The sequence below is a fragment of the Thalassophryne amazonica genome, chromosome 8 (assembly GCF_902500255.1).
Source record: "Thalassophryne amazonica chromosome 8, fThaAma1.1, whole genome shotgun sequence".
Lineage (NCBI taxonomy): Eukaryota > Metazoa > Chordata > Actinopteri > Batrachoidiformes > Batrachoididae > Thalassophryne > Thalassophryne amazonica.
The window spans coordinates 51,184,363-51,199,307 of NC_047110.1; the positions used below are offsets into that span (position 1 = coordinate 51,184,363).

Sequence of the window (14,945 nt, forward strand, 5' to 3'; positions counted from 1 at the left end):
TCAGAGAAACTCAAAACCCTAACTCAATTGTAAGTCAACTACAAACCTTCTAAATCAGCAGATGTTCCAGGACAGCCTTGAAGGCCTTTTTGACATCCTCCACCGTGATGCAATGCTGGATTTGCTTTCTTTGATGATGAGGTGTCAGTCAAAGGAAAGCAACTAATGGTTCTGGCTCTCAGAGAATGTCAATGGTTAGAGGAACCACCAAAGTGTATCCCACCATTCACTGAACCATCAAAGAAAGGACATCATGATTTTGTCACATCAACAGTGCAATTTATTTTAATTTTTCAGATCACTGGCTTGTCAGAGGAATTCTTTGATTTTGTTCAGAATTAATGGGTATTTCAGGAAGCAGACAGAAAGAACCAAGTGGTTGCTCAGTCTGTGAAGGTAGTCAATGATCTTGCAGAGCCTGCAGTTGCTCTAATACAAGAGTTCAGCAGTTCTTTGACATGCAGTGAGGAGCGAAAGCAATACTTGTTACAAGTAGTTGAGGAACGCAAATTCTTGGCACAAAGTCTGCAGCTACAGACAAAAAAAAAAAAAAAAAAAATCCAAATTATTTGTCTAAATATAGGAAAGTGAAATATTCCAGAGGAACACCAAATCCAATGAAGATAAACAGTTACTGATGTGGACAATAGTGCACATTAAAACAAAGAGGCTATGAAACAAAGATTGATAAAAATAATCATTTTTATCAATGCTCACTGACTATAATGACTGTTCTGAGTACATGTGTAATGTTACATTGGTATAACAACTTTGTTCCTCATTAGTTAATATTTCATGATTTGTCTTGTTTGTGAATAAAATAACATAAATAATAAAAAAAAGTTTGATTGAGTTAAACAAGCAGTAAATATGATTTTTTTTTTCTTGCTAAAATGTCAGCTGTGGCCATTTTTCAGTTGGGATCAAACAATGAAAACCTGGAGAATAATTTTATGAAAGTTTCTTATTTTAGGAGCACTCTAATGTGAGTTTAAAAAGGAAATCCAGATTCAATCTAAAATCTCTCTCTCTCTCTCTCTCTCTCTCTCTCTCTCTCTCTCTCTCTCTCTCTCTCTCTCTCTCTCTATATATATATATATATATACAAGGTCTGTTAGAAAACTATCCGACCTTTTTATTTTTTGCAAAAACTATATGGATTTGAATCATGTGCGCTTGCATCAGCCAAGCTTGAACCTTCGTGCGCATGCGTGAGTTTTTTCACGCCTGTCGGTTGCGTCATTCACCTGTGAGCACGCTTTGAGTGAGCAGTGGTCCACCCCCCTCGTCGGATTTTTATTGCGAAGAAAATGTCTGAATGATTTGGAGCTTTGCTGCATCAAATTTTTCCAGAAACTGTGAGAGACAGCCAGGTGGAAACCATTCGGAAGATTCAGATGGCTTTCAGGGACGATTCTATGGGGATCACACAGGTTAAGGAGTGTTACAACCGGTTTAAAGATGGCGCACAATGGCAGAGGGCACGCCGCGCTCCGAGCGGCGATCGACAGGCTGAAACGACCAGATCATTTCCAAACTGAATGCTGTGTTGATCTGGGACGTCGTCTGACTACCAGTGAAATGGCAGAAGATGTGGACATAGCACTTTTTCGCCGCATTCCACTGTTACAGGAGTTTTTGTCATGAAAAGACGTGTGGAGGAATTTGAGCGTCGGAACGGAGCCGCTAATGGCGCGGGACAAAAAACAACGCTGTGATGAAGCCTCACAGGACATGTTGTGGCATGTCCAGCTCGTCTACAATTTCTCGGATAGTCACATGACTGAAAAGCCACCGAAAGCCATCTGAATCTTCTGAATGGTGCAAGAGCTGGGCATGTTAGAACATGTCCTGTGAGACAAACATGGAGGTGCTCTTGTCCCGCGCCATTAGCGGCTCCGTGGCGAACCTCCGCTCCTCTTTCCATGACAAAAACTCCTGTAACAGTGGAATGCGGCGAAAAAGTGCTATGTGCACATCTTCTGCCATTTCTCTGGTAGTCAGACGACGTCCCAGATCAACACAGCACTCAGTTTGGAAGTGATCTGGTCGTTTCAGCCTGTCGATCGCTGCTCGGAGCGCGGTGCGCCCTCAGCCATTGTGCGCCGTCTTTAAACCGGTTGTAACACTCCTTAATCTGTGTGATCCCCATAGAATCGTCCCTGAAAGCCATCTGAATCTTCCGAATGGTTTCCACCTGGCTGTCTCTCACAGTTTCTGGAAAAATTTGATGCAGCAAAGCTCCAGATCATTCAGACATTTTCCTGACAATGAAAATCCGACGAGGGAGGTGGACCACTGCTCACTCAAAGCGTGCTCACAGGCGAATGACGCAACCGACAGGCGTGAAAAAACTCACGCATGCACATGAAGGTTCAAGCTTGGCTGATGAGCGCCAAGCTTGAGCGCACATGATTCAAATCCATATAGTTTTTGCAAAAAATAAAAAGGTTGGATAGTTTTCTAACAGACCTCGTATATATACAGTGAGGAAAATAAGTATTTGAACACCCTGCGATTTGCAAGATCTCACACTTTGAAATCATGGAGGGGTCTGAAATTTTCATCTTAGGTGCATGTCCACTGTGAGAGACATAATCTAAAAAAAAAATCCAGAAATCACAATGTATGACTTTTTAAATAATTTATTTGTATGTTACTGCTGCAAATAAGTATTTGAACACCTACCAACCAGCAAGAATTCTGGCTCACACAGACCTGTTAATTTTTCTTTAAGAAGCCCTCTTACTCTGCACTCTTTACCTGTATTAATTGCACCTGTTTGAATTTGTTACCTGTATAAAAGACACCTGTTCACACACTCAATCAATCACACTCCAACCTGTCCACCATAGCCAAGACCAAAGAGCTGTCTAAGGACACCAGGGACAAAACTGTAGATCTGCACAAGGCTGGGATGGACTACAGGACACCAGGCAAGCAGCTTGGTAGAAGACAACAACTGTTATGATTATTTATTAGAAAGTGGAAGAAACACAAGATGACTGTTAGTCTCCCTCAGTCTGGGATTCCATGCAAGATCTCACTTTGTGGGGTAAGGATGATTCTGAGAAAGCTCCGAACTACACAGGAGGACCTGGTCAATGACCTGAAGAGAGCTGGGACCACAGTCACAAAGATTACATTAGTAACACATGATACTGTCATGGTTTAAAATCCTGCAGGGCAGCAAGGTCCCCCTGCTCAAGCCAGCACATGTCCAGGCCCGTTTGAAGTTCACCAGTGACCATCTGGATGATCCAGAGGAGGCATGGGAGAAGGTCATGTGGTCAGATGAGACCAGAATAGAGCTTTTTGGAATCAACTCCACTTACCATGTTTAGAGGATGAGAACAACCCCAAGAAAACCATCCCAACCGTGAAGCATGGGGGTGGAAACATCATACTCTGGGGGTGCTCTTCTGCAAAGGGGACAGGACAACTGCACCGTATTGAAGGGAGGATGGATGGGGTCATGTATTGCGAGGTTCTGGCAAACAACCTCCTTCCCTCAGTAAGAGCATTGAAGATGGGTCATGGCTGGGTCTTCCAGCATGACAATGACCCCAAACATACAGCCAGGGCAACTAAGGAGGGGCTCTGTAAGAAGCATTTTAAGGTCCTGGAGTGGCCTGGCCAGTCTCCAGACCTGAACTCAATAGAAAATCTTTGAAGGGAGCTGAAACTCCAAACCTGAAAGATTTGGAGAAGATCTGTATGGAGGAGTGGACCAAAATCCCTGCTGCAGTGGGTGCAAACCTGGTGAAAAACTACAGGAAACGTTTGACCTCTGTAATTGCAAACAAAGGTTACTGTACCAAATATTAACATTGATTTTCACAGGTGTTCAAATACTTATTTGCAGCAGTAACATACAAATAAATTATTTAAAAAATCATACATTGTGATTTCCGGATTTTTTTTTTTTCTTCTTTTTAGATTATGTCTCTCACAGTGGACATGCACCTAAGATGAAAATTTCAGATCCCTCTATGATTTCTAAGTGGGAGAACTTGCAAAATCGCAGGGTGTTCAAATACTTATTTTCCTCACTGTATATATAAAACCGATGACAGGGAATGAAAGCATAATTATTTTACTTTCATGTGGTACATTAATCATCCATATTGGGTCACAGCTGACTGCTCAACAATCAATTTTGTCATGTCAAATTTGTCAAAATTGCTTTTATCCAGGTTTTGATTTTGTGTAGTTTGAGCTGTATGTTATTCACTCAATGTTTGCTGGAAGTTTAACAACCAAGAAAAAAATCTACAGTATATGCACACTGCATTGTAAATTATGACACAGGATTTCAATGAAAAAGACATTTACTCCAGACTAACTTTTTATGAGGTACCATCATTGACCATGTCCTCCGACATGCCTCCCCTCCCGCTGTACACACACCGAATATAAATGACCACTGAACCACATGAAAGTAAAATAATTATGTTATCATTCCCTGATATCAGTTTTTGATTCTAGAGAGATATGGGATTGAATCTGGTTTTTAACTCACACTATAGTGTGTGTGTGTGTGTGTGTGTGTGTGTGTGTGTGTGTGTGTGTGTGTGTGTGTGTGTGTGTGTGTGTGTGTGTGTGTGTGTGTGTGATCAACAAGTGATTATTATAATGTTTTATATTTGGGCTTTCCACACACTGAATGAATTAATTTAATCAGCACACACAGATCCAAGACAACAAAAAACATACAAAGAAAGAAAGAAAATAATCCGTCAATGCACCCATACGCCCAAAACGGTGTAGGCAGAAGCAAAAGCTTATGAACGCCTACCCCTTTAACCAAAAATAAAAATTATACCTATGTATATAAAATTATACATGTACCCATGATAATTAATACAAAGAGTAAATTGATCCCTGAACTAAAATTTCAAAAACACAAACATGCAAACAGCAGTGCGCCAAAAAACAAAACAAAATCAAAACACTAGGAATATTCATCCATTTTGTATATCCGCTTACTCCAATTAAGAGTCACGTGGGGGCTGGAGCCTGTCCCAGCACTCACAGGGCGTGAGGCGGGGAACCCCCTGGACAGGATGCCAAATATAGACAGACAGACACATTCACACTCACACCTATGGTCAATTCAGAGTCTCCAATTCACCTAACTGCTTGTCTTTTGGACATGGGAGGAAGCCAGAGCATCTGGGGGGAACCCACATGAACACGGGGAGAACATGCAAAATCCAAACAGAAAGGCCCAGGTGAGAAACGAGCCCATGACCTTCTTGCTGTGAGGCAACAGTGCGTTTTATACATCAATGCCTCATATTCACACCGATGTGAGGGTGCTGCCATACAAGGCGTTCACTACACACCGGGGGCAACAAGGGGATTAAGGACCTTGTCCAAGGGCCCTTAGTGATTTTCCAGTCAGGCTGGGATTTGAACCAAGAATCCTCTGGTCTCAGGCTCAACGCTTAACTACTAGACCAGTGGTGTCCAAAGTATTCCAGAAAGGGCAGAGAGGGTGCAGGTTTTCATTGCAGTCACTGATGAACTCATCCCCTCTGTTCAAAGTGATCACCTGCTGGAGTCAGTGACTGCAACGAAACCCTGCACCCTCTCGGCCCTTCCTGGAATACTTTGGACAACACAGCAGTATCTCCCCCTCACTCCCCCTTGTTTGTGTTGTTTTTAAGCCATAACTCCAGAACATTCAATCACAGATAGTCCAAACTATACCCTTTTTGGAAATGTTATGATCAAACAAATAATGTATAGTTTTCAACATGATTGAAGCATTTTTACATTTTGACATCTGTGTAATTCTTCACTGACCCCTCGCTGGCTACAGCTGTCACCCTGGATTGGCTGTAATACATTTTTGTGTAGGCCATGGTACACCGAGGCTGGATTCTAAGTGTCGTTTTGTCACCTCAAGTGGTACCGAAAACCTGCTTGGCTCATGGACTATTTAGTAAATCAGTGCTTTGAAAAGTTTGAAACACCATCTAGTGACATCTAGTGGACAGTGGGATGCTCCTGTAAATGTAGTTTACTGGCTGTTTTGGAATGTTACTGACTCTTTGCTCAGTCTGAGAGGAGAAAAGTAAATCTGCTTTGTATTTTGAGCTTCACAATGTCCAACTTAAAAATGATGTCCTGAAGCACAAATACATTCATAAAGCACAATGATGACTTTCCATAACTTTAGCAGTATTATTTTGTGCCAACATCTATAAATTAAGCTGCACCCATAAAACTGATAAGTGAAAAGGGCATGTAACGTTAAATCTCAGCGTTTTATGAATTCCCTCAGTTCTCCGGTGGATATACCTGCGTATTTGACAGAGAAGTATCAGCAAAGTGATGTGAAATGATTCACCACACTGTATATCTGATTCAGCTCTATTGTTGGCACTTTGCTACATTCTGCATTTGTGCCCTGTAGTGTTTTGGATGACAGCCATTTCAGAATTCACATCCAATAAATGATCCCCTGAACATGGAGGTGGGCCTGTGCCACAGTCTGTGCACATTTCCTCATTTAGTTATTTTTGCTTTATTGTCTAAGGACGTTGTGAAGTCCCTGGTAAGTGGCTATGTGTATTGTTGCATGCTGTTAAGTAGCATTTCCATCTTGTAAGAAAGCACCTTTACACCTCTTTTAGTGACTGTTGGATTCCGTAGAAGATGATGTTCTCTTTATTCACCCCCCCAAGACTATCCTCATAATTCCCTTTACTGAATCTACAAACAGTCGCTCCTCAGGGCCCACTGCTGAGCACACTAATGATTATTTTCAGTCTCAAAACCGCACTTTGCAAACAAGATATTAATGTAATAAGTACAAGGGACATAACATAAATACACTGATTTTAGTTACCCTGATCTCATGCCAAAGACTGGAAGATGGCAATTACAACAACTAAAGTAGTGTAGATATTGACCTGAATTCTTACAAAGGGTCATAATGTGCAAAACTGGGTTATTTTTCCAACTTTTACAGTTATATATAGCTGGGGTTTCAAGTAAAACATCTTCAAACACTCATAGTTCTCTGCCATTCACATACAGACAAACGACATTTAGGGTTTGCTGTTTCCTGTTTGGTCAGTGAGAGACGCCCACATGGATTACAGAAGAAATATGATGCTGTTCCGCTGAGAAGTACCTGCCTGAACTGATTCCACTCAACCCACTTTTTTCAGTTTTCCACTGATCAGTCCTGATACCTAATCCTGTTTTTAGTCTCGCCTCCGTCACAGTTCCAAGCGAGCTGAGGTGATACTAAAAGGTGCAGTGAAAGTACTATATTATATGAGTGTAGATCACTCATATATTCTGTCAAACTTTATTCTGTTAAACTTATCAAAAACACAGGTATGTGCCAAACAGTTGTTAGAACCATAACATAGTATAAAGTGCATAATTAGTCAGTTCTTATTTCTTACTTTTGTACATGTAAGCACAGTAGGTTTAACCCAAATACTTTAAACATAAAAATAACAAGCTATCATATCTAATGTCGTTGTTGTGTTTCCACATAATGTACTTGCAGGTGCCTGTCTCACATCTCTCTTTAGATATATTTCTGTAACATATCATGAACATTATGTTTAGAGTGTTCAAAGAGTGTTCAATCTTCATTACTTGAGTCAGTCTCACTGCCATAAGTATTCTACATGTTGGTGCAGTTGGTGCAACCACAAGCATCTGTGCACGGCAAAGCACTTTTTCTACATGAACACTTGCCACCTACACAGTGGTGTTTTTTTTTGCAGTTGCAATAGAGCCTTTGGAGCAGGTTCCAGATCCATCCAGTGGACAGAGATGTGGTCTTCAACCACATCCCGGCCTTGGCCCTCTGGACTGGGAGTTTGAGCAGCAGCATTTAGCCTCCGACTCTGATGCCAAATGCAAGTCTGGTAATTTGCTCATGCTACATGGTACCTCGGTGCAGAGAGAGGCCGAGCGTGTTAATGTGGTCAGCAGCACTGCCTAAGTGTGTCATCTGAGAAGTGCAGAACATGTCCTGAGAGTGTCAGTGATAGGTCAGCCAAGTGCGCCTCCTCTGCACGTCTCCCCGTGACCCAGCAACAGCCTGACTGATGTCTGCCCTGCTCCTGAAGTTTGAACCACCTCCATTTTTTCCTGCTGTGAGACAAGAATACTGTGTACTTTCTTGCCCTGATGTACAATTTTTTTTCTGTCCTTGTTCTCTGCCTGCGGTGACCTCAGGATACACCCCAGCCCAACCGCCGGCTCCACCACAGCAGCCTCCTCAGCAAGCACCGCTCAGGGCAAGCCATCACTCCGCCGCATTAAGGGCCGCATTCACAGGAGCAAGAGCCTGGACAGCATCGATCTCCTGGACTCCAATGTAAGTGAAGTGACTGACAACACACGCGAGTGCTGTATCACATGAGGTCAGCTGACAGGTAATGAATATCAAAACAACAAACCTGCCACGCGACAACAAAGGGATCACATTATATACCTGAAACAACAGTTTAAACACTAGGAAGAAATAAGAAGTCAGCAAAAAGCCTGAGTGGACGTGACATCATTTGAAAGGTAACAAGTTGTAGCTATTTAGGAAATGTGTTAATGTTGTCATAGCATACTTCAACATAGCAGTATAGTGACTTCAACATAGCAGTATAGTGACTTCAACATAGCAGTATAGTGACTTCATCATAGCGGTATAGTGACTTCAACAGAGCGGTATAGTGACTTCAACATAGCGGTATAGTGACTTCAACACAGCTGTATAATGACTTCAACATAGCGGTATAGTGACTTCAACACAGCTGTATAGTGACTTCAACACAGCGGTATAGTGACTTCAACACAGCAGTATAGTGACTTCAACATAGTGATATAGTGACTTCAACATAGCGGTATAGTGACTTCAACACAGCTGTATAATGACTTCAACAAAGCGGTATAGTGACTTCAACACAGCTGTATAGTGACTTCAACACAGCTGTATAGTGACTTCAACATAGCGGTATAGTGACTTCAACACAGCTGTATAGTGACTTCAACACAGCGGTATAGTGACTTCAACATAGTGATATAGTGACTTCAACACAGCAGTACAGTGACTTCAACATAGCGATATAGTGACTTCAACACAGAGGTACAGTGACTTCAACATAGCGGTATAGTGACTTCAACATAGCGGTATAGTGACTTCAACATAGCGATATAGTGACTTCAACATAGCGGTATAGTGACTTCAACATAGCGGTATAGTGACTTCAACACAGCTGTATAATGACTTCAACATAGCGGTATAGTGACTTCAACACAGCGGTATAGTGACTTCAACACAGCTGTATAATGACTTCAACACAGCAGTACAGTGACTTCAACACAGCGGTATAGTGACTTCAACAGAGTGGTATAGTCACTTCAACACAGCGGTATAGTGACTTCAACACAGCGGTACAGTGAGTTCAACACAGCGGTATAGTGACTTCAACATAGCGGTATAGTGACTTCAACAACAGAGCAGTATAGCGACTTCAACAGAGCGGTAAAGCGACTTCAACAGAGCGGTATAGCAACTTAACAGAGCGGTATAGCGACTTCAACAGAGTGGTATAGTGACTTCAGCAGAGCGGTAAAGCGACTTCAACATAGCAGTATAGCGACTTCAACAGAGTGGTAAAGCAACTTCAACAGAGCGGTATAGCAACTTAACAGAGCGGTATAGTGACTTCAACAGAGCGGTATAGTGACTTCAGCAGAGCGGTAAAGCGACTTCAACATAGCGGTATAGCGACTTCAACAGAGTGGTAAAGCAACTTCAACAGAGCGGTATAGCAACTTAACAGAGCGGTATAGTGACTTCAACAGAGCGGTATAGTGACTTCAACAGAGCGGTATAGCGACTTCAACAGAGCGGTATAGCGACTTCAACAGAGCGGTATAGCGACTTCAACATAGTCACTATACACAGTCATAAACAAATTAAAATGCGTGAAATACCAAGGGGCTGAATACTTTTGCAAGCCACCATATACAGTGTTTATTACATGGAAAACAATACAAAAACTTTGGGACTTTTTTGTCTGGTGACTGCGAATATCCGGTTTATATGATGACGGTTTAGGTGAGTTTTACTGTACATGGGACTGAACAATAAATTTACCTCGTAAAACTTTGATGATGATGTCGGCTTCCATGCCACATGGCTGACTTTATTTTCCTAACCTTTTCTTCTGTTCAGATCTGAAGACAATCTGTGCATCTTGAAGCCCTTGTTGTGTCTATTTGTGCATCCAAATGCACAACAACCCGGCATTTTCAGGGAATAAATAAATAAAATAGCTGGATTTACATGCAGACAGATTAACAGCAAATGCTATTTTGGAACCAAGATGGCACCATGAGTCACGTGACCGTTGTTTTGGATTTTTTTTTTTTTTTTTGACTCGTCATGTCGCTATTCTCTGAATAAAGGCACTGTAGTTTGACACCCCCCCACCACCACCAAGCAGTGCTGAATCTGACTTTTTCATCACAGTTGTTATTTGGTCCTTGATGTGGGTTGTATCCGCTCTTTGTTCTGATGAGAGCAATCAGGTCAGTTCACCTTGCAGCCTGGTAACAAGAACAAGAGCCACAGTCATGTAACATGTACGTGTTGTAGCCGATAAACCCAGCTACCACCCACACGTGTGGTTGTACTGCTTTATGACCCAGTTTTATTATTTTCAATATCTCATAAATGACATTTTTGTTGTTGTAATAATCCACATGATCACAGGAGGATTATGATTTTTTTGTTGAATGTTGCCATGTGAGTTGTTTTAGGGTCCAGTTGCGTTCACTCACATACAGGTCACTTGTAATCATGAATGTGCATAGAAGCACATTATAAGCTTATTGCTTTTGTGCAATAAGATGAACTGAGCACTCCAACTTGCTGTTTCTGACTCAAGACATACAGTGATGTGAAATCGTTTGTGCACCCTTGAGCTTTTACATGTTTGGATTTTTTATGACCAAAAAAAAAAAAAAAAACAAAACAAGAAATTCTGGCTTTTCATATTAAAACTTGCAAAAAATTTGTAAAGTGATGCCCTTTATGTTGTGTGGCTGGGGGGGCCTGGCTGCCTTTTGTTTCTGTTTTCTGTCCTGTCTTTTGTTTTTCCTTCCAGGTGGCTTGCATTTGGGACTGAGTGGCTGTGTAGCTGAGTTTATCAGGACCTCACCCTGATCACCTGAGGCTGATCACCTGCGGCTCGTCAGGACTCACAGCTGTGGTGCATCTACATGGATTGGAACATGGTGGCATTTAAGTCTGGAGTACACAGTGTGTATTTGCCAGAGACTCGACCTTGTGACCAGACGGGTGAGATCGTCGTCTCGGGAGCCATCTCATCATCAGTGGATGCAGAGAACGTCCAGGTTTGATGCATGGTCTGTGAAAGAGGATGGGGTGAGGTCTCACGCTCGTCAGCACATTTCCTGAGGTACGTTAGATTTTGTGACTAACATTTATACAGTCAGTAAATGTGGTGTCCCTCACACCTTATTATATTGAGCTGTATGTTGGTCGTGTAATCAGCTTCCTCTGCAGTGGAGTTTTGTGAACTGGATGTTCCATGCCTGCAGGGTGGGAAGCTGATTAGTAATTAAGCCAGGAAGTGTTTGCTGTTTGTGCACCTTTGAGCGTTCTCTCTGTGTGTTGAGTGTGGACTCACATAATGATTCCTTCTTTCACAGACTCGGTTTGTCGCGGCCACCTGGGGGGTGTCGGTGGGGTCCTTGGGTCCGGGTTGGTTCTGGCTCCGGATCGTTGGCGCTGCTGGGAGCGCACCGCAAAACCACCACGCCAGACCGCGCACTTTTATATTTTTTCACAGCACTGTTATGTTCATTAAACTCTGTTATCCTTTGTACCGTGCTCTGCTTATTTTATACTGGGTCCTTCAAACGCTGGTCGGTTCTCCGGGCTGCGTCCGACACATAACACTTTAACCTCACAGTGAAAAGTAATCGCTACATTATGAATTAAAAGAAATACATTTATAAAACCCAAAATGATGGTGTGCATAAGTAAGTGCACCATTTAGTATAACACTTATATAGCATCACTTTTACATCCAGTTTTATTCAGACAAGTCAGGGGATGGATACATGAACATTTCCAAGACACTGATTATGTATTTATGACTTCATTTACCTCAGATACTAAGAAATATAAACAGTATGGTACTGTACGGTAAATCTGTCCAGAGGCAGCAGGTCCCAAAAAAATGAGTGAGTGTGCAAGAAGGTGACTGGTGAGGAAAGCCACCAAGACAAAAAGACAACCGTGAAGATATTACCAGCTTCTGTGCTTGCTATGGGTGAAATTGCTCACAGTGCAAGTTTCACATTTTCTTCACCAGTTATCCAGCTTCATCATGAAATGGTATAGAGAAGAATTTTCTTAAAAAGAAATTCAACTACAGTTTGCTAGAAGGCACATGTGAGATGCATTTGATCTGTTTTGTTGTTTGAAAATCCTTCTCTGCTCAACTCCACTATGAAGCTGGAAGTGGAGAAGTAAAATGTATATTCTAAAGGGTGCATTTACTTATTCACACCATCATTTTGGCTTTTATATTTGTATTTGTTTTAAATTCATGATGTAGAAATTACTTTTCACTGTGAGTTTAAAGGCCATCATTTTAGAAATATGAATATACAGTAGTATTCATAATAACAGTAGTGCTATGTGACTAAAAACATTAATCCAGGTTTTGAGTCAGACCCGCCGCCACGTCATCAACCCCACCCCCTCGGATGTGAGCGTTATCAAAAAATAAAAATAAAAAAGAAAGAAAAAGAAATACTGGAAAATATAGCAAAATATTAGTTATTCACTAATATCACGTATTTAACAAATAAACCAAAATAATTAACTAAAGTAATTAATTTTAAAACAAAGGGATATGGCGTGTGTCTGTGTTCAAGCGATTTGATAGGTTGAGGGTTGCGCTTGTCAGTGCGGCAGAGGGCAAGGATCCTGAGTCCAGCGATTATGGCAAGGTGGACGAACTAAAGCATGCTTGATTTATTCAAGCAGTGTCAGAGCTGGAGTTCCTGGGATTCATCAAGTCCACCAAGCAAAAGGCAGATCATGCAGCACGACTCACTTGGGGAGGGTGTTAATGCTGCGTTTACACATAACGACGACAAGTCACGAATGCCACGAAGTACACATTCTTGGCCGCTGATCACGAATGTGATGATTCGGGGCAGAGATGTCAGGTGTCCTCAGGAACTGCTGCAACCTGTTACCACACGTTACGATTAATGGCACGTGTTGCTGGAGAATTATCAGGAACTATTACGTACGGTCAAGAATAGTGTTCCGTGTTGTTGCGCGCTATTGCGCGTAACAGCGCATTGTTAAGTTCTGTCACGTTGTGAACAAGGTGAATTGTCTCCACACACACCCATATTCATCCATCCGAATTCAGATCGCTCCAGTTTTTCAGAAGAACTTTGTGACTGCATGCGCAGTTGGGCTCTGTGCCATGGAGTGACGCACATGCCCAATTGCGCTGTGTTTGCGCTTGTGATGGAGGTCTGTATGTGGGGTTAATCTACTGTCTCGTGTCATTTCTCAGATCAGTTGTTGGTTTGGTTTTGTGGTATGCAGGAGATCACTTGACCGAGGGTCTATACATTCAAATAATAATAAAAAAATACTGTCATCACTCTTTACTCTTAGTCAGTCAGTCTCTTACAACGGTGTAGCCTAAATACATGAGCTTTCCAGGAGCGCACCCAATTCATTACGCATGCTCAGAGGCACGTCCCCTCCGGTGCGCACTTTTTTTGTGGGGGGGGGGGGGGGCGACCCCGCCACCTGTGATAAACTCATCGCCCCCTTAATATTTTTTTTCTGGCGCCGGGCTTGTTTTGAGTATATTTCTTATTGTTACATGGGAAACAAGGTACCAGTAGATTCAGTAGATTCTCACAAATCCAACAAGACCAAGCATTCATGATATGCACACTCTTAAGGCTATGAAATTGGGCTATTAGTAAAAAAAAGGTAGAAAAGGGGGTGTTCAACAATAATAGTAGCATATGCTGTTGACGCTACAAACTCAAAACGATTATGTTCAAACTGCTTTTTTAGCAACCTGTGAATCACTAAACTAGTATTTAGTTGTATAACCACAGTTTTTCATGATTTCTTCACATCTGCAAGGCATTAATTTGTTGGTTTGGAACCAAGATTTTGCTCATTTGCTAGTGTGCTTGGGGTCATTGTCTTGTTGAAACACCCATTTCAAGGGCATATCCTCTTCAGCATAAGGCAACAAGACCTCTTCAAGTATTTTGACATATCCAAACTGATCCATGATACCTGGTATGCGATATATAGGCCCAACACCATAGTAGGAGAAACATGCCCATATCATGATGCTTGCACCACCATGCTTCACTGTCTTCACCGTGAACTGTGGCTTGAATTCAGAGTTTGGGGGTCGTCTCACAAACTGTCTACGGCCTTTGGACCCAAAAACAACAATTTTACTCTCATCAATCCACAAAATATTCCTCCATTTCTCTTTAGGCCAGTTGATGTGTTCTTTGGCAAATTGTAACCTCTTCTGCACATGTCTTTTATTTAACAGAGGGACTTTGCGGTGGATTCTTGCAAATAAATTAGCTTCACACAGGCGTCTTCTAACTGTCACAACACTTACAGGTAACTCCAGACTGTCTTTGATCATCCTGGAGCTGATCAGTGGGTGAACCGTTGCCATTCTGGTTATTCTTCTATCCATTCTGATGGTTGTTTTCCATTTTCTTCCACACATCCATTTTAAAGCATTGGAGATCATTGTAGAACAGCCTATAATTTTTTGCATCTGCGTATAAGTTTTCCCCTCTCCAACAACTTTTTAATCAAACTATGCTGTTTTCCCCAAACATGGTGGGAATATTAC

General features: G+C 41.9%; 1 protein-coding gene across 8 annotated transcripts in view; it reads left to right on the forward strand.

The window, feature by feature from the left end:
* The window catches only part of tjp1b (tight junction protein 1b), a 249,644-nt gene that overhangs the window by 38,365 nt on the left and 196,334 nt on the right, over positions 1 to 14,945 (forward strand). For all 8 annotated transcript variants that reach the window (XM_034176217.1, XM_034176219.1, XM_034176220.1 and 5 more), the window contains exon 2: positions 8,215 to 8,356. In XM_034176217.1, the coding sequence (XP_034032108.1) occupies positions 8,215 to 8,356 (142 nt within the window). The remainder of the gene's footprint in view (positions 1 to 8,214; positions 8,357 to 14,945) is intronic.